This window comes from Daktulosphaira vitifoliae, unplaced genomic scaffold (genome assembly GCF_025091365.1).
Source record: "Daktulosphaira vitifoliae isolate Bord-2020 unplaced genomic scaffold, ASM2509136v1 Scaffold_2, whole genome shotgun sequence".
Lineage (NCBI taxonomy): Eukaryota > Metazoa > Arthropoda > Insecta > Hemiptera > Phylloxeridae > Daktulosphaira > Daktulosphaira vitifoliae.
Window position 1 is genome coordinate 30,644,687 of NW_026099573.1, and position 20,649 is coordinate 30,665,335.

The 20,649-nt window shown below is 25.8% G+C and overlaps 2 protein-coding genes across 4 annotated transcripts in view; one reads left to right on the forward strand and one right to left on the reverse strand.

Annotated features, from left to right (window-relative positions):
* Positions 1–3,118: 3,118 nt before the first annotated feature.
* LOC126898118 (uncharacterized) lies at positions 3,119–4,628 on the forward strand. Its single transcript, XM_050672067.1, has 2 exons — positions 3,119–3,886; positions 4,105–4,628. The coding sequence occupies exons 1-2, from the start codon at positions 3,119–3,121 to the stop codon at positions 4,369–4,371; spliced, it is 1,035 nt and encodes a 344-aa protein (XP_050528024.1). The 3' UTR covers positions 4,372–4,628.
* A 1,698-nt stretch (positions 4,629–6,326) lies between these two features.
* Positions 6,327–20,649, reverse strand: part of LOC126900060 (Fanconi anemia group M protein) — a 46,804-nt gene continuing 32,481 nt past the window's right edge. For all 3 annotated transcript variants that reach the window (XM_050675490.1, XM_050675492.1, XM_050675489.1), the window contains exons 4-20: positions 19,437–19,591; positions 19,184–19,351; positions 18,940–19,112; positions 17,449–17,685; positions 16,307–16,384; positions 16,086–16,251; positions 15,945–16,030; positions 15,693–15,800; positions 15,464–15,589; positions 13,546–13,752; positions 13,133–13,241; positions 12,944–13,072; positions 9,452–12,888; positions 9,212–9,384; positions 9,028–9,139; positions 6,590–6,830; positions 6,327–6,527 (exon numbers count right to left, since the gene is read on the reverse strand). In XM_050675490.1, the coding sequence (XP_050531447.1) occupies positions 6,594–6,830; positions 9,028–9,139; positions 9,212–9,384; positions 9,452–12,888; positions 12,944–13,072; positions 13,133–13,241; positions 13,546–13,752; positions 15,464–15,589; positions 15,693–15,800; positions 15,945–16,030; positions 16,086–16,251; positions 16,307–16,384; positions 17,449–17,685; positions 18,940–19,112; positions 19,184–19,351; positions 19,437–19,591 (5,701 nt within the window). In that variant the 3' untranslated portion in view covers positions 6,327–6,527; positions 6,590–6,593. The remainder of the gene's footprint in view (positions 6,528–6,589; positions 6,831–9,027; positions 9,140–9,211; positions 9,385–9,451; positions 12,889–12,943; positions 13,073–13,132; positions 13,242–13,545; positions 13,753–15,463; positions 15,590–15,692; positions 15,801–15,944; positions 16,031–16,085; positions 16,252–16,306; positions 16,385–17,448; positions 17,686–18,939; positions 19,113–19,183; positions 19,352–19,436; positions 19,592–20,649) is intronic.

A 20,649-nucleotide genomic window follows, 5' to 3' on the forward strand; every position in this document is an offset into this window, starting at 1 on the left:
TTTACTTCTAAATTTAGAGTTCGATATCACAATCATAACACACAAATATAAAGAAAAAGAAATATTTAAGTTGATACGGTTCTTTGATACCCTGACACCTCACGCTAATGTTTGGTATTTTAATATGATTATTTGAGTAAAATTTGATCAGTTTACATTATAAAGTTTAAATTTTATACCTTCGGTAATATTAACATAAGATTAACATTATTAATCTCAGAATAGTATTTTAGAATTTTGCGAAAGTTCGAAATTTGAACTCGAGGTACTGTGAGATAACATCATTCAATTGATTAAACTTTAATCAAATTTGAAATCATTCCATCATTTGCAAAATGTATGGCACCTTTAATTTTTAAGAAATGAGAATTGTGGTGGCCTGTCACCATATGTCTCAGCTCTCATCGGACCGAATTCTTTAAACGATACGTCAAAATATCACAAATCGTAACTAATTGAAGACGATGCACTCCAAAATTGAAAAAAATTTCCCTCATTTCTTTTAAATCAACAATAAAATTACGATTCTAAAAATCGGTAAACTTTAACATTTTTAATACTTTTAGCTTCATTGCGAAGCTGAGAATGGTATTTGTTTGCCCCGACTGCCTATAATCTATGTGCAAATGATTTCCGTAGTTAAAAAACATGCTTTTTTTGTGTTCAAATTATATTTTAGCTACAATATGAAGCTGAGAAGGTATAATTTTACTATGATGTGTTTTTTTATTTTTTTGTTTCTGTTAGCACTTTATTTCAGCTCTCACCGCACCGATTTCTTTCAACGATACGTCAAAAGATCACAAATCGTATCCATTTGAAAACATTACCCTCAAAAATTGAAAAAATTTCCCTTGTTCCCCGTAAATGGAGAAAACCTCCAAAAAATTACAAATTTAAAAATCGCTAATTTTCAAATTTTTTTACTTAAAACTGTGATAACTTTTTCAAAAATTACCAAATCAATATAATTTTTTTTTTATATAGATACTTGATGTCATTACCTTTTATTTGGTATATTTTTTTTATAAATCTGACCCTTTACCTGCCCACAGGGGGGGATTTAAAATGACAAATTTTTTAAGTGTTCCGGAAAGTCTGACACTTTTATATATATCTTAAATTAAAGCTAATGTGATGTACTTTATTATGGGAAAAAAAAAATTCGGACTTAATTTTGTCTTCACGGTCAAAATGGCTACCAAATGCTATTTTTGTGTGAAAATTCTCGATTTTATTTTTTACATTTTTAACTTTATAATGCTATAACTTATTGAAAAGTGTTAATAATCCCTTTTTCATTCGACATACTTTATCTTAATCAGGATATTAATAAGAAACTAGCAGATCATGTAGCTTTTGGAATAATCCACCAATCTTTTAAAATTAAACACTATCTAAAGATTTGCATCCACGACTATGCTACTGTTTTTTAATATTCAACTGGAGTTAGATAAATTCATTAACACTTTTTAATCCTAAAATCTGAATAGTTAATAACTAAATATGGTAGTGTTATATTAATTTCCATATTCATTGTAATATTTTTTGTCAGATTCTATATAGCTTAATGATACTTATGCCCCCCTCGTATTTTGACCAATGGAACAATTGTCCCCCTTGCCATCGGTTCCGACGTCACTGACCAGGAACTTATATAATTATTTAGTCCATATGCCAAACTCTAAACAAAGTATATTCATACTGAACAAACAATTTGTTTTTGAAAAGCGTTGCATCAAGCTCTACATTTTTATACGTGTTTGCCATAAANTTCCCCCTTGCCATCGGTTCCGACGTCACTGACCAGGAACTTATATAATTATTTAGTCCATATGCCAAACTCTAAATGCAGATTTGAAATTGGCGCAAAAATGGGTTTAGAAAAGTATATTCATACTGAACAAACAATTTGTTTTTGAAAAGCGTTGCATCAAGCTCTACATTTTTATACGTGTTTGCCATAAAAGTAATAAGTACTTTATAATTTTTTATTATTATTTCTCTTACTTGTCCCAACTATATCACGTCTCCACTATTGGTTTTTTTATAAGGTTTTAGGGATACTTACGTTAGTTTTAAATTTATATCAGAAAATCAATAAGCTAAGTATAAAACTTTATGTACATTTTTGCATACTTCGAAATTTAAGACTTCTTCTCTTATTCAACTGCTTCCACTCGTTTGTGTCATTGTTTGGCCGTTGTGCACCATATTTTATCGTTTTTACACAACCCATTGTACCCCAAGCTCCCTTAGCTTTCTTGCCTATTCACTTTTTCAGACTCCGCTTCTAAAGTACTTAGTTCTCAGACGACTACCCTTGTAGTTACCAATTCGCCATCAAATAACGTATGACACTATGTGCCCTGCATCTAACCGGTACGCCAAAATATTAGGATTTGCGTGATAATTTGCACTCATACTTGATACCTGTTACTAATGTATACCCGATAAGCCGTCTTCTGCCATACCATCGTTTATATCTTCACCATTTCAACGCGTTTATACATTTCGATTTCTACCGCCATTATTTAACATTTATCTAATCTACTTTATACAGATAAGTCTTTCATTGTTTGTTTTACATCTTTTCTATTTTTATCTTTAATTTTTTTATTTTAGTAAAAAAAGATTTTTTTTGTCATTGAAAATCTTTAATATTTTGATTATATTGAGAAGTTATAGAAATGTTCAAAATGTAAACAAGCACATAGACAAGTTAACTTGTAAATCCCCTATGGAAATCGTCTCCAGGGTGCCAAGATCCCAGACTGACACTGCCAACCATTGCTAATTTATTTGTAGAGAAATCACTTGTTCTATGTATCAATTTAATGACTATTATTGCGCTTAAATCTAATACCGATGATAAAGTTATGGATTTCAAATTTTAAAACTCATATTTTGTTTTATGACTAAATGTTGTATTTTGATAATTATGATGCTTATTACTGAAATAGTTTTAGACTACTTAGAGTAAATTTTTGAAATGAATTAACTGAAATAATTATTCTGAAATAAAAATCGGATTGGCCGATAAATTAAGAAGATTTGTGTATCTTAACAATATTGTTGTAATAGAAATAATAAAAGTTATTTTTGTTTATTAATCTCGATGAACACACTAAAAGACCAATTAAAAGACGAACATAAAAAAACTTCCGTCGACGAGCCGAATGTCCACGATCAGCAACGTCGACCAGTCAACAGCTGTGGTACGTCGGCAGGCAAAAGAAAAAAACGAACTTCAAAAATTAGCAATGACGTCTTAAAAGAAGTATTAAACTTGCCGGAACCGGTTTACACCAGCGATTCGGACGAAATTAATGATATTGGAGACTACTACATGGTTGATCACGGGTTTTTATTCGCCGAACAAGTCCGTAATATAATTCTAGGTCAAAAGCATTCAATGGCGTCGCAGAACAAATTCAGTATAGACGAAGGTTTCCAGGCATACTGTACTGACGAAGAGACTCTAGTGAAAACACATGTTCTGGACCAAGTTCCTGAACAATGTCAAAAAGGATCAGGCAAACAAATTAGTCAACAATGGAAAATCGATTCAAATGCTAGTGAAATTGCTTCAGTTGTTCACAATCAAGAGACTGCCGATTGGTTGTCCGACGATCTTACATCATTACAAAGATGTAAATGCAACAACACGAAATGTTCTGTTTATTTGACACTGGCTGTTGACTTTTTAAATAAAGCTATGCAAAATGAACAGCAAGAAGCTGGCGAAATGAATACCAAGAGGTCACAAAAGTCTAGTCGACGTCCCTGTGTTTACGAACGCATTGTCAAATGGCTAACATATTCTGCTGCCAGTACAGAAGACGAAGTATATGGTTATCGTGACGAAGATGTACCCATACATGAGGTAAGTTCTTAAATATATTATTTGGAGGGTGGCTGACCAATGAAAATAACTTTTATTTTTTTACTCATCATCACTATTAAGTTCAATACCATAAATCCAATCAAAATCTAATTTTAGCGATCCTTAAATTTTATCATCTTTTAAAGAAAAACATAATATTATAATAATGAGTATTGACACAAGCTGAATTTTTTTCACATATAATTATTTGTATTCAGATACCGCCGTTTAAGGCCAATGATTGTTGCGTTCAATTAAAATTTTTGAAGTGTGACTCGAGTACCGAAAATGTTTCCGAAGAATGTCAACCACATTCAACAACTGATCAAGTAGAAAGTGTAATAACAGAGAAAAGCGACCAACCTGAAACGCCACAACCTATCGAAAATACACAAATGACTACCAAAAAAACAAAAAAAAATCCTAAATGCTGGTTCTCCAAGAGATCAGATAAATTAAAAAACATACCTATTTTTATTAAATGATTGATAGTAACTCATTTTATTTTAAGTAAAACTTTAAACAAAATAATAGAATTTTTTCGATATTAATGTCTTTGTTTGATAATAATTAAATTAATGATTTATATCAATGGCAACAAGTACTACCTAAATCATCTGTAATTTAGATTTTTGATTTTCAAGTAGTCTAAAAAACAATAATTATTAAAAAAATTAAAGGGATTCACTACAATTTCTACTAAGAAAAAAGAGGAAATGAGCCACATATGGTAAGGGCCTGGAAAACCGTCATTCTCAGTAACGGTGGGAACTAAAGGGAGTTTCTCTATAGACCAGAAGGGAAACGTAGAATGCATGCCTAGGGGGGAGATTATCATTTCCGCCAAAATTGACCGTATCGTTTCCGCCATACCTGAATAAGGTCGGTTTTTCGTTTCCGCCAAACTAATCCTCTACCTGTCTATCTACTAAAAAATTTGAGAACCATTTAGTTTAATCCATGGTTCACCATGACGATCCAGTATCGGTTTTAAACATACGGCCAAGTTAGGTAGCTGCCAGTACCATATTGTTTGGCTTTTATTGAATGTTACGTTCAGGCCTGTATTTAAGATTTTTGCGTGGGGTATTAATATTAATAAGCTAAATAAAGTAATTTTTTGTCCTATCACTATCAAATGACATTTGCCCCCAAGAATTTTTGACCCACTTAACCACCTCTAAATATGGTCACGTCGTTTTGAATAATTACTTATTTTATCACATAGGCATAACTTTATAAAGAAAATATGACGTTTTACCTAAGGTAAATAAATTCTAATAGATAACTATCTTGAGTATGTATATATATATATATTTGTAATGAATTATAAAAATGTAGTTTATAAGAAAATAAAAAGTCATCAAAACATTGAAATAGAATTCAAACATTAACAATAAGCTTAAAAAATATCTAATACCTTTAATAATATAATAAAAAATAGATCTATGATCTATACATTTTTCTATAGTTGTTGAACACTAATTTCACAAATTAAAATCGGCTAATTTCATTGTTATTAAATTTATCACTTGTTTCTTTTGTTTTTTTGAAACGAATTTCAATTTTATTCCGTACGCTTTTTGAGACTGCATTATCAAAACTATATATTTTAATGTAACTATAAGACTAAATATTTTTTATTAAAATTAAAAAAATATATATTAATAGAAGGATGCGCCTTAAAAAATTGTTTATTAAAATGTGAATGAAATGATTCACAATTATCAATGCACTGATATCTAATAATAATAAAAAAATAGTAAAAAATTCGATTAAATGAATAATTATTATTGTCGGGTTATTTTGGCATATATTTTAACCAGTGGTTCTCAAGCTTCTTTTTATAGACAGGTATAAACTATCGGTTTGGCGGAAACGAAAATCGTACCTTAATCAAATTTGGCGGAAACGATGAACGCCCGCCTAGGGAACGGTCACTACCTAGTAGCGGGCCAGTAGGGAATTGCTAAGGACCTTAACTAAGAGACATACAATACCCTTAGGTAGCTATTATTTAGAAACTATGGCTAAATGATAAACAGATTAAGAGACTAAACGAAAAGAGCTTTAGACTAGGGTCTAAAGCGTACCAAACAAGACTATTGTCTTTTTAGACTACTTGAAAATCAAAAATCTAAATTACAGACGATTTAGGAGGTACGTATTCGATTTAGGGATATCTTGTAAGTTGAAACAGCTACTGCTAAGCACAGTGAAGTTTTGGTAACCAAAAACCCCACAAAATCTGTTAAAAATAGTAATTTTTCAGGCCAAAAACTCAAAATATTTTTAATTGGTCCTGAATTGGAATTAAACTCAAAGCACAGTGAAAAAAATATATAATTTAATTTAACACCTCACAAAAACTGTCCATATAAAAAAGTCAATAAACACAAAAATTATAAATTTTTAATAATAAAAAAAAAACACAGAAAAATAAAATTATATGTCCGTATAATTCATTAAAAACTAGCAAAATAAAAAAATCACCTTATGTTGTTTGTACTGAACATGTATAAATTATAACATAAAAATTTAATTCTCATAATCTGATATAAATGAAAATCACAATAGTGTAAATTAGGAATTTTTAGATTAAATTGTCTAAATAGTACTACATATAATCACAATAGGATATCTAGAAAAAAAAAGAACATTAAATTAAGTTTTATAAATAAAAATAATATAAAGCTACAATACAATACTAGCTAGAATCCAATATATTGTTTATCCTAATTCTTTTATGAAGATTCTTTTTGTGAAATTGATCTGGGCTATCATCACTATCACTTTTCTGAGGAGACAATATACGTTTTCTTTTTTCTGGTCTACATTTGAATGAACGTAGTGGTGGTAATGGACATTCCTCATTTGTTTGATGAGCACCACTAGTGCTGGATGAAGTATATATATCTGAAGTATCTTGCACACAAAATGAATCCTAGAAATATTATAAAGCATAAGTAGTAGTCAATAATATAGATACCATAGTATTTATTCTAATAAATATACAGTATTATATTATTATTAAAACTATTAAAAAGTAGTTTGATAGTAGATGAATTTTTTCTTAAAGATTTTGTTAAAAATATTTTTTTGACTTGCAGATAATGTTAATTTGAAACTGAAACGATTATCTCAGAAACTCATTAAGTACAAAATTTCCAATTTTAAGAAAAAAAAATTCCAAATTAGATAGAACTTTATTTTTATAGTTATAATTATATATTTTTAGTGCAATACTAAAAAAAAATTATAGTTTTATTTTATTTTTTTATTCATTACTCAACACATTAATATTTACAAAAATGATACTAATAATTTATTTAACATCTTTCTGTAATAAGTTTTCATGAATACTATATTTTATACTGTAAAACATTATTTTATCAAAATTAAGATTTGATTAAAATTTAATCAAAAATATATATTTAATATAAATATTATTGATGATTGAAAGAAAATGTAGAACAATTAATGTGTATTTTATTAATAAAATACTGTCAACTTAAGTATTAAATATTATCATATTTATGAACTAAAACTAAATTTATATATGTTTGTAGGTAGATAGATCAAACTCAAATTTAAAATTTTATAAAAAATGATAAACTTGATAGATAAGCTACAAATTATTTTAATATCATCAAGTTAAATTAGAAAATTTAAAAAAAAAAGTGAATTAATTAAATATTAAAAAAAATATTTTTCATTTTTTATAATAATTTAGATGTTTAATCAACCCTTAATTACTACTAATTCATAATTATCTTGAAATAACTAGATGTGATGAAAAAATATGAATTGGTTCAGAATTAGTGTCAAAATTTCTTAAAAATCAAACTATTATAAATAAGATTATTATTAACCAATTGATTACACTCAAAATAAATACAATATAGAAAAAAAATTGCTCTATTTTTATTTAAGTATTTACTTATTGGATGTCTACATCAATTGATATATTATTTATTTATTTTTGTTAAATTTTTTTATTGTTTCTTATAGGCACAACCTATGTTTAATGAGGATGAGAAAGTGGATGTTGATGGCGATAGCAAAATGTATGATGTTTACGGTTGGACTACTAGAATGTGTCAACCTCACATGATAGTACATGGATTCAATAGAGGTAAAACTTATGTTCTTTGGTCATTTTTAAGTGTTTTCATAAATTCTATTACCATAAAATAAAAATTTGTAGTATGGCAAAGGAAATAAATGAGAGGATGAATTCATCTAATATTTCAAAAGTGTGCTTATTTTAGAAATTTTAGTAATTTTACACCTAATATTGTTTTATTACTTCAACACTATTTATTATTATCTCAGTGTTAAGGTTCTATATAAATTATAACACTTACTGATACAATATTTTAACAAATTACTAGAGTGATCCATTTATCATAAACTTGCAAAATAAATAGAATATTGAAAAAATAATTTTTGATTTCATTAAATTAAATGATTTATCAGTTAAAAATTACTTCTTTAAAATCATTCATATTAACTTAATGGGATATCAATTTTATTTTTTTAAATGGAAACATATATATTTAACAAGTTATTTCCGAGCATACTCTTCATCTCGCATAGGTATAAAAATGAGAATAACTTCTGAAATATTTGTTCAAAAGTTGTTATTGACCAGTCATTTTTTTAATTAGATTATTTTCTATTTTATATGCTATTTAAATATGTATGTTGCCATTAAAAAAAAATTAACTTGATACTTCTTTAAGTTAAAATGGATGAGTCTTAAAAAGTAATTATTAACTGATAAATCAAGAAATACATGTAATTAAAGGAAATCAATACTTTTTTCCAATATTGTATTTATTTTTTAAATAATTGAGTGATTATTGATTATGATAAACCGATAACTCTGTATACTATAAAAAGTAGACAATTATTCATTATTTATACTGCCTAATAAAGTAATTAAAAATTAATAACACTAATGATAATAATAATTTATATTTTATTAATATTACTCAATTACCTCAATTTATTTATAAGTTAGCACAAATTAAATAAAATTTGTGCTACCTTTATCAAAAATATAAAAATTTCTTGAAATTATAATATTTATTTTCTAAAAATATTAAAAGTTATATATAATTAGTAAACTATCTTACTTCTAAATAGTTACTGTCATTTTTTTCCACAGCTTGAGAGTAAACATCCATGTTGTAATGTTTTGTTGTTAATTGAGGTATTTTAAAAACCCCTCTATTAACAGCTGGACTTCTAAAAAATGTATTATGTAATTTAGTATAAATATTTTTATCTTCAAATTAATTTTAATATTTTTAAACTTACTTTACTGATTGAAGATACTGTTTTGTCATACTTATGGATGCAACATCAGTCTTGTCTAAATCATCTATAAAACTAGAATCAAAATTGTCATATTCATGACTTTCTTCATCAGATGTTTTTAAATCAGCACAGTCTGAGCTTTCTTCTGCTTCATCATCAATAAATACTAATTTCTGTAAGAAAAAACATTAGTCATAACTATATTATAAAAATATAAAGTATAGAATTAATAATGCTAACCTTCTTAGGTTTTTTTTTGTTTTTGTTAGTATATTTAAAATATATCTGTTTTGTTTCAATAGATGATTCACTTTGATCATTAATAAATACATCTGAATCCTCATCACTTGATGAAGGTACCTTAGTAGGTTTACAATAATTATCAAGTGATTTAAAAGTCTGGGTAGTTAAATCATTTTTTATATTAATTGGGATTTCAAAATTAACTGGTTTATTCTGAGTCAATGGAACTTTTGGAGTTGATTGAGTCCGAGTATAAGATCGTTTTGGTTGAATTGGAGATACATCAGTTTGCTGTGGTACATTTATGCTAGGTGTAATAGAAGGGGCTTTCATTGTTTTTGATGCATTTCTTTTTAAACTGAAGCCAGGCTTTAAAAGATTACAAGTTTTTAATAACTCTAAATTGCTATTAAAAGGCAAACCAGAAATTGGCTGAGTTGACTGAATTTTAAAAGGCTGAGTGTTTGATTTTATTATAGGACTTTTTTCAAGGAGTTTCATTTCATTATTAAATGAAATTCGACCAGTTTCTGATGGCTTATTGTTTGGATTATTATTTTGCTCAACATGTTTTTTATTAGAAGTCGTATTGGATACATAATCTTGTTTTTTTTTTGCAAATCCAGAATGCATACACATAAATGGAGATGATATTGAAGGAAGTTTACTAACTGATGTCAGTGTATTGTCAACTTTATCTAAATTACTAGTTATCAACTTTTCTACTTCATTGTTTTCATGACTAGAACATAGAGAAAGAGATTTTGATTTCTGACTTAATGCATATTGTTCAATATTGCTGGATTTGTAATCAATAAACATGAAATCCATATCATCACTATCTACACTATTATTATCTTTAAACTTATTTATATGATTTTCAAAACTACTATTACTACAACTTTTGATATCATTATTTATTTCAAAATTAAAATCCATCCCATTTTTTTTATACATTTTACTTGAATTAGCCCAAAAGTCATCATGTATCTCTTCAGGTAAATTTACTATATTATGATTGACTTGTGGCAATGTTGAAGCACAATTAGGACTTGAAATTTTTTTTGAAAAATCCGGTGATGTTGTATCAACAAATTTAGTATCTATACAAGTTGCTGATTTTTTTATTTTTATTTTAGAAAATACAGGAGAATCATTCGTTTTCATTACATTGTTTTGAATATTTGTAGAATTATACTCATCACAGCTGTCTAAACTTTTAAGAATATTATCATTTGTGATAAATTTTTTTTTAGGATTATCTGAACTTGTTAAATAATAATTAATAAATTTGTTGGGAGTTTTGTTAAATAACTCATCAAAATCAATATTTTTATTAGATCTCTTTGAACTTTCATCATAATAATTACAATTATAACTAGTTTCAAAATTTAGTATACTATTACTTTGTTTATTAATATTTTTTAAATTTTTGATAGATGTATTATTACTTGTATTTGTCTTTTCATTAGAATCAAAATTGTATTCATGATTTTCTGATAAACCAACAAAATTAATTTTATCCATAACTTCATTGGTAGTTTCATTATTGTCTACTACATATATGTTTTTAGAATTTTCTAGTGCATTAGTTTGTTTATTTGATTGACTTTCACGTTCCATGTTATCTTCAATAAAACTACTAGTCATGTGGCTTTTAAAAACCTGTTCAAAATCTATTGGTTTATTAGACATTTTTGGGAATTGTTCTTTTTTTAAAACACTAGAACTGTATTTATGACAATCAGTACTATTCTTCAAACTACTCGATGACTGACTTTCACATAAATCTATTAACTCTACTTTTTCTACTAATTTTTCATTAGCATTACTTATAGCATCATTTGAAATTATTGAACAGCTTTCTTTGTCATCATTTAATATAAAACTTTTATAAGAATTTCCATTAATATTTTTTTCTACTTCTTTAGATGGTTCAGTAATTTTTTCTGTGTAATTTTCAATGTATTTATTTGATCGTTGACTTTTGAAAAATTGTTTAAAATCTATTGGTTTATTAGAAGTTTTTGGAAATTGTTCTTCTTTTAAAACACTAGAACTGTATTCATTACAAACAGTACTATTCTTCAAACTTCCAGAATGTAATTTTTTATTTGAAAAAATGTTCCCATCAATTTTATAACAACTACTTGATGACTGACTTTCACATAAATCTATTAACCCTTCTTTTTCTACTAATTTTTCATTAGCATTACTTATAGCATCATTTGAAATTATTGAACAGCTTTCTTTGTCATCATTTAATATAAAACTTTTATAAGAGTTTCCATCAATATTTTTTTCTACTTCTTTAGGTAGTTCAGTAATTTTTTCCATATAGTCTTCAATGTATCTATTTGCTCGCTGACTTTTGAAAAATTCATCAAAATTAATTTTTTTCACTAGTTTATTTTCAGAATCTGAATTGCTATCAGAAGAAATACTTAGGTTTTCAAAGATATTACTATTTTTACTACTGCTTACAATAGGACTATTTTGAATGCTGATTAAATCTAATGTATTACTATCATTAAATGATTCAGGAATTTTTTTTTCAATTTCATTACTAACATTTTGATTTTTAAAAAAATCATTATTAAAGTCAGAAATATCTGTTCTCATTTCATTTAATCTATAACTGCTATTTATTAATGGACTTCTTTGTGTAAACTTTAAATGAGTTGAATATTCACCAAAATTTTTGTCATTGAGTTTGATATTGTCATTATTTTGTTCAATAGAGTTTTGAGTTTTAAATAAGTCTTTAAAGTCAATTAATTTGGAATTTTCTATTATATTATCTTGGGTTTTATTAAAAGTAGACATTTTAATATCTTTGTAATTAATAATATCACTGTCCATTGATAAAATTTTAGCTCTATTGTCATCTTTATTTATTGATTCAATAAATAAATTATTTTTTTCAGTTGACATATTCATGCTCAGATCATATTGAGTATGATTTCGGGTTTCAAATACTGATTTTGTTATCCCGTTAACTTTATTCTGAACTTTTTGACATTTGTCATTCAAAAAAATAGTTTCATTTTCTGTTTGAACATCTTCACAAGGTTCAGTAAATACATTCAGTACTTTAAAAAATAGTTCATTCACTAAAACAGAGTTAGCATTTTCACATGACTGTTCCCATTCATTGAAGACTTTTAACTCTTTGGAAAAAGTGTCACTCATATCATCAGCAGAAATTTCTACTGATGGTAAATAGTCAAAAACTGCTTCATTAGATGACAGTAAATCAATTTTTTTTTTTAAAACATTATCATCAATACTTATGACAGTGTCATCTTTTTTATTACTTATAAAAAAATTGTCTTCAGCATCTAACTTATTATTATTATTTATTCCAATGTTTTTTTGCTTAGGTGACTCAGAGTCCGTTATTTTTCGTTTTTTACTTTTTTTTTTAATTTTATCTAAAAAAAAAATAATTTAACTATATTTGATTTGAAAACTCTAATATAAACAAACCTTTAATTTCATTATTATCATCGTCATTTTCAATCAAATCAGCTTTCCTTTTACTCCTTCTCTTTTTATTTTCTGGAATAATTTCCTCAGTTTTTTTTATATGTACCATTAAAAGTTTTGGATCAATATCTAAAACAAGTTATTAAGAGTAATAAATGAAATACTTTTGAAATATATATATTTTTTTACTATTAGGGATTAATCTAGGTCCTCCTTGACCTAACTTGGAGAGAACTACTTTGTTTTTCAACAGCTTTGTCACAAGGGTTTTACTGCTAGAAACACTACTCTTATATTTCTGTAATTTTAAGCATTTTCAATTTAATATTTTGTTCTTTAAATAAATAAAAAAATTGTAAAAATATTTTACAAGTATTTTAAATGTAACCTTTTAGGACACATTTAACTATCTTTAGGCACTTAAAAAACTATATTTTAAAGTTATGTAAATAAACACAACTTATCGATTTACTTGGTTAGTATAAAATCATAAAACTATTGTCAGATATTGGTTAAAATTTACTTGTTTCTATTGAAAATTAAATTTATGGCTTTAAATAATTAAAATTATTCAATATTTTATTTAATTACATATTATTTACCACATGTTCTTTCCCTTCAGTCAGCAAAGTAATACATTTTCCTGATCTTTTACGACCCGTCCGTCCAAGTCTTTGAACAAATTTAATAGGAGATCTATTAGCTTCTAAACAAATAATTAAATCAACTTCACCAATATCTAATCCCTCTTCAGCTACACTTGTAGCTATCAAAACATTAAAGTCACCATTTTTAAATCGAACCATAACCTGTTTTGAACAAATGTATAAAAAACTAAAATTTTGATTAAAGTCAATGATGGTCTGGCCTAGTTTGCTATTTGGCAGTCCATTGAAATCACTTGGATATTTTACAATAGTATAATTCATAGACTATTAGATCTTAAACTAAATGATATTGTAGGAAGAAATTATTTTTCATATGTATGGGAAAGTAAAATTATCTATTAATTTATCAGAATAATATGATAAATTTTTATAACTGTTAGAAGAGAGCCCATTGAAAATTATATCTTCGAATCCAAACATAAACCTGACCAACGCTATTTAAATTATTAATTAATAAACTAAATTGATTTAACTTAAAAAATAAATTTAAATAGTTAAAAATTATATTTTTATTATTATTTATGATTATATATTAAATAAAAATTTATTTTTATTAGTTACATTAAGTTTGTTACACAAGGTGCAATTAATTAACTATGCCTCACCCACCAATATCTTTAAAAGTATAAAACTAATTATAATTAGTTATAATATAACATATAATTATATATTATTATAAGGAAATTTACAGCAGTGAAAACTTTTCAATTCAAATAAGATAAGGAAAAAAAGTTGACATATGAAATAAAAAGCAAAGATGGAATATTAAAAATATGAATTGGATACTATATAAGGACCTCTTAGAAGAGGAGTGTGAATATCTTAAGCTAAAATTACATTACATGTAAAGAGAAGAAATTGTAGAAACTTTCACAAACAAAATAATAAAACTAGCCACAAAAAAAATTATAAAAACACAAAACAGCAGGAGACCAAGAGTCTCCTAGTGGAATGATGATGAAATACCATATATATTATAACAGATCTTGGGAAAAAAGTGACAGAATGAATGCTGAGTATATTCAATAGACTATGGCTAACAGGAGATATATCAATTCAATGGATGATAATCAAACTTAACAAAAGTCAAAACTTCTTAAATAGCTACAGACCAATAACGCTATTTAACAAAACAGCAAAATCACTATAAAAAAAATTTGGTATTTAAAAAAAAAAACAAAAACACAACTAAATATTAAAACTGTTTTCGAAAATCAAGATCCACAATATACAACCTCATGATTCAACAAATTTGAAAACAATTTTAGGGACAGATCCAAAAAACAACACAAAATTAAAAAAATTCTTAAAGAACACACAACTTGATGAAAAAATAAAAATGTAAAAACAATATACATATATATGTCAAGCTTTGTTTACTAATTTTAGTTGTTAGATTCATTACTACACAACAATTGAAACAGGAAACCATTTAACTTAATGATTATCGGAATTCATCAATCAATACAATTATTTGGTTAACTAATCTAAGGATAGAAAAAACAAACATTTAAAGGAAAAACTCAGTTATAAGATTTAAAAAAAAACTTTATAACAGTCTCTACATTAAATAATAGACATCTAATAGTTTCTTTAAATATTTAATGATTGAAAGAAATAAATCAAATTTTAATCATGGACATACTCAAAAAACATTAGATTGTTTTATTTTTTTTATTTAAGAGAAAAATATGTTATTTTATTTCTTATGTGAACAATTATTTATAGAATAACTATTATTCTATATACATTTATTAAATAATATAGAATTACTATATTATTTCATAAAGAAAATTTTCAATCTATATTACATTTTTTAAATTATTGTATATTGTATTATTCACAATCATACTTCCAATTGTTTTTTTTGACATAGTCCTCCTTTTTCTTTAAGAGATTGGCCCACAAACATAACAGGTTTTATTGGTTCACCAAAACTTTTCAATAGTTCAAACACTTCTACTACAACTAATCGATACTATAAAACAGTAAATTAAATAAATTCAAGTGGACAAAATAAACTTCCATAGAAATAAAAAAATTAAAAATTATTGTTAGTTCTCTAAAAAATAATCAATTACCTGACAAAAAATTATTATTTTACTATTTGCATCAGCATTTTCCATGTTAAAGTAATTCAAAACAATTTTTTTTAATTCATAAAGTTTTGGATGGCTCCATGTTAGATCCTGTTAAAATAATAAACACATTAAGTCCATTAATTAAAAACTTATTAATTTTATTTATTAGAATAAATAACACTTGGGTTTGTTTAAATTTAAATTATCATGCAGAAAGTTAGACAGTAGTAGCATTTTAATTAATTATTATACCTGTTTATTCAATTCAATATTAATCTCATGCATTAGTTTTCCAACTTCAGAATCACTAGTTAAGCATTTATGACATTCTAAAAGTTCTAAAAAAAAAATAATAACAACTTAAATTTATGTTAAAAATGTAAAAATATTTACCTAATAATTGCAAATAAAACACTTTTATTCCATACGTAGTCAATAACTCCAATGCATAAGCTAAAGACATACAAATAGTGAAGTCATTTATCAAACAGCCAACCAAAGCTTTTGGCATCTCTCTAGCCATATTACTTGCTTGAAATTTTTGTTTTGCGCCTAATACCTAAGAGAAAATTAACCATATTAATACATTTAAAATAACTTTGCAATTTACTTACTTGAAACTTTGTTAAATTAGTAACATTTCCATTAAGAGCATTGTACTGTTTTAAACGTCTTGAATATTTGTCATAGACCTTATAGTAAAAAATTAACAATTAACTCTTTTAACCTCTGTTTAATATTATTTAAAACTTAAAATTAATATTTACTTTAAAAACTTAACATATTTTTTATTTTAAAATATTGGATATTTTACATCCAGTGATTAGTATATATAAACAAGTTAATTGATTTATTGTTGACCATACAATTTTTCCTAAAATAATAGTATTTTAAAAAATGTGTTGCCATTTTATATTCATATATAGTTCTCGATTTGTGAGTTATACTTAAGCCATTCCTCATATATTATTGTAATAATAACCCAACCAACCATTCTCTTTCACTTGTCTAAATATAAAAATATTCATATCTTTGAAATTATGGTTTAAAAGTTATTATCAATGTAGATAGTCGATTTTTTCAATTAAAACATTTTCTCAAATTTAAGCTTAATAATTATGCAAGTATTTGTTAATATAAATAAAGTTGATACACATGTAAGACATAAAGAATTCAATTTTTAACAGTGTGATGAATGAAAAATTAATGAATTTTACAAATAAAAGTCATCTATCTTACATTACAACTTTTTTATTATGAGATGGCGATGAATAGTTAGACTTTTTTTGGTATAATGCAACTAATTCATTACAGAAATATTATTGAAATTATCTTTCTGTAAATTATTATGAGAATAAATTTAATAAAAAATTTATATGATTACCATAAAATGGTTTCAATTTGGTCGTCAAGTATAAATTTAGCTACTTCTAAATAACTCTCAAACATAAAGTTTCGAATATTTTTGAGAAAGATTATTAAGGTAATTTTACATGATTAAATGCAACCTAGATAATTATTAATTCAAATTTGTAACAAATATATCAGTTGTGGAATTGTCGTAGATCCTAAAAAAACACCATTATAAATCAATCGTTTAATAATTGTTAAGTCATTTACAATAACTTAACAACTGTCTCTTTAGAGACAGTTGTTAAAACAAAAACTATTTTGTTTTTACTTTTAATTTCAGTAGATGATAGTCATTAAATAAAAAATATATTTTGCTTAAATTAAAAAAGCTCAATTAACTAACCATTAAAAATGAAGAACGTATATTGAGAATTGAATCTGTAAGCTTTACTGCAATGCATTCAACATCTTTTTTATTTAAATACTTAACAACATCAAGGGATTCTTCAGTTCTATATTCCAACTTTGATGTGTTCAAATTTTGTATAACTTCTGTCACAGCATCAACTGTAGTTCCTGGAGTAGCAGATAATCCAATAATTCTAACTAATCTATTTTGAACTTGTAAGCCTTTTAGAACCTATAAAATAGACATATTTAAAATTTGACATGAAAATAACTTTATTAAGCATATTAATATTCTAAATGAACAATAGGTACAACAAATTTAAAAGAACTGCAGTTTATCATTGCAATAGGTTGAATAGACAAAATAAGTAGTTTAATTATTGATATAGTTTTCTTGTAGACTTTCTAATTGTCATTTCCTAAGCCTTAATTCCAAATAATTACAGATCGACTCTATCTTATGTTTGATATATTTTCTACACCAACTATCATCACCACTAATGCAGCGACTGATTGTACACATCACATACTCTCCTATAGACTTTCCAATAATTTTGATCATTATTTATTTATTTAATAATATCTACTAAAGTTTTATAAATTTGTCTTAAACCACTTAATTGATTGAAAAATTAAAAGTAATATTAATAATTATTTTATTAGTTTCTTAAAGTTCTTGATTTTTCAATCATGGTTTTCAAAGATATCAACTTTAACAAATAACAACAATCTTAATATAACTAACTTATTTAGATAATAGATAATAATATAATTAAGAAAATGACTGGTCGATAATAACTTTAAGACCAGTATTTTTGAAATTATTGACATATTTATATCTATGTGAGAATAATTGTGCAACCAGGAAATGTCTAATTAAAAATAACAACACACACTTTTGATTTCCAGTTATTATTTAAAATTTTTAATAGCTTTCAAAATACTGGTCCAAAAATTATTATCGACCAGTCATTTTCTTAATTAGATTATTAACTATTAAATAAGTTAATTATTAAGTTAATTATGATTGTTGCCATTTGTTGGACCAGTACTTAGAAAGATATTAACTGACTGTTGCATCTTGTTGAAAATGTAATCAATAAATTATTATTTATATTAATACTGCATAATGCTAGTAATTCTAAACGAGTTATACTAGTGTTAGATAAGAATTCATACAGAGTCTTAAGGTTATTTGATGCCATTGTGTTTTATCATAATTATATTATGCTACCTATATCTCTACTCAAAGTAAATTATATTATTCGGTAAAATGTTTCATAAGCATAAGTACTTGCATTGTTAGAACAAAGTTTTATTTATACATTAGTATATGTTTTAGTTATAGTGAAATTTTACCCATTATTTAATTGCAACTAATTGTGTTGTACTTTATTTTATGTTGATTCACAATATTATCCTCTTTTAACACATCTTATTTTTATATGAATAGTTTTAGGAAATATTGATTTCAAAGATTATTTACCTGAACATACGCATAATCTTTTGTAGCTCGATGTGCTTCATCTATAACAATGCATTTTAATAAATCCGTTGGACACTTATTGATAGCCATATCATTAGCCATTACTTGGGGAGTTAAAAAAAACACTCTATATTTTTTCCATGCTAAATATCTCTGTTCAGGAGGTATACTTCCTAAAAAATATTAATATAAGATATTTTATATATACCTAACATGATTAATTAGAATCATGATCAATACATACCTGTCATTTCAAATGTTACATCCCTAGGAATACCCATTATGGTATGACAAGCTTCAATTTGCTGAGCAACTAAAGGCCTTGTTGGTGCCATGAAAACAATTTTCCCAGTTGGATACCAACGGTAAAAATTATACATAACTACAGCTGCAATAAAAGTTTTGCCCATTCCTAAATAACAGTAATTAAAATGTTAATGCTTTTTTTTTTTTTTTTAACTAATAACCACGATTCAAATAAATATTTGAAAATTTACCTGTTGGCAAACTAACTAAAGTGTTATGAAATAAAGCAGTCTTAATAATACTCATCTGATACTCTCTGACAGGGAAGTTAGATGGATACACAAAATGTGAACCAGATGACAAATGAAATCCTTCAGCATCAGATCCTCTATAGAAAATGGCTGGTCTAAAACATGATTTTTTTTTGAAATTATACTAAACTTATAAGGTTATTTAAGCAAATATTTTTAATGGTTACTTAATACTAATCAATCATTAAAGAAAGATGCTATAAATTGAACTATTTTAATCCGTACATTTTCAAAGATTACATCAATAGTTTTGATAATTATAGAATTATTTTTTAATTATCTCGTGTTTATAGTGAGTTTTATACATCCATAAAAAAAAGCAAAATAGTTATTAACAAAGTAATAGCATCTGAAATAATCTGAATGAACAGCAATACACAGGTCAAGTCCAAAACAATTCTAACTATCATATATCTATATCATATATCATATCTAATTCTTCTTGAATCCTACTTTTATGAGCAACATTGCTTCTTTGTTTGTATTGCTTTACACTTAATCAGTTTTTGGTCAAGTATTGACCTAGTACTTATTTAGGAATTATGTGAGATAAAAACATAAAAACTCAAAAAAAAAAAAAAAAAAGGTATCAGATATCATAACAGGGGATTCATTGGGAATAACTGCAAAATCTACTTTATACCATACTTAAAAAAAGCTAAATTTTAAGTAATACAAATAAAAGAGCAGTGGCGTGAGGTCAGGGTAAGCTAGGTAAGCGGCGCATGCCCGGCCAAAAAGGAAGAAATAAAAAGATTAACATTTATAATGTTAAATGGCAATTTGACTTATACATTAAAATTACAACTATTCATTAATTCTTATTTGACTATTCGATTTAAAAAAATTTATTAGGTTTCTTTGAAAGAAATTAAATGAATTTTTTTCGTATAGGCAATTTCTTTACAGAAGCGCTCGTATTTTGGATTTCCTGGCCCGTATCGTTATTTATAGAAATGACCGGTTGCGGTAGAAGGGAATATACATGTTTTACGTGGCGGTTGAAAGCGCTATGCCAAGCGCTTATCGTTAATTTTAAAAACAAAATTCCAATATTTTTACGATACATATCGGATTATTTTCGTTATTAATATATTAGCTTCGATGCGAAGCGGAGAAGGTATTAATTTTACTATGATGTGTTTTTTTTTTT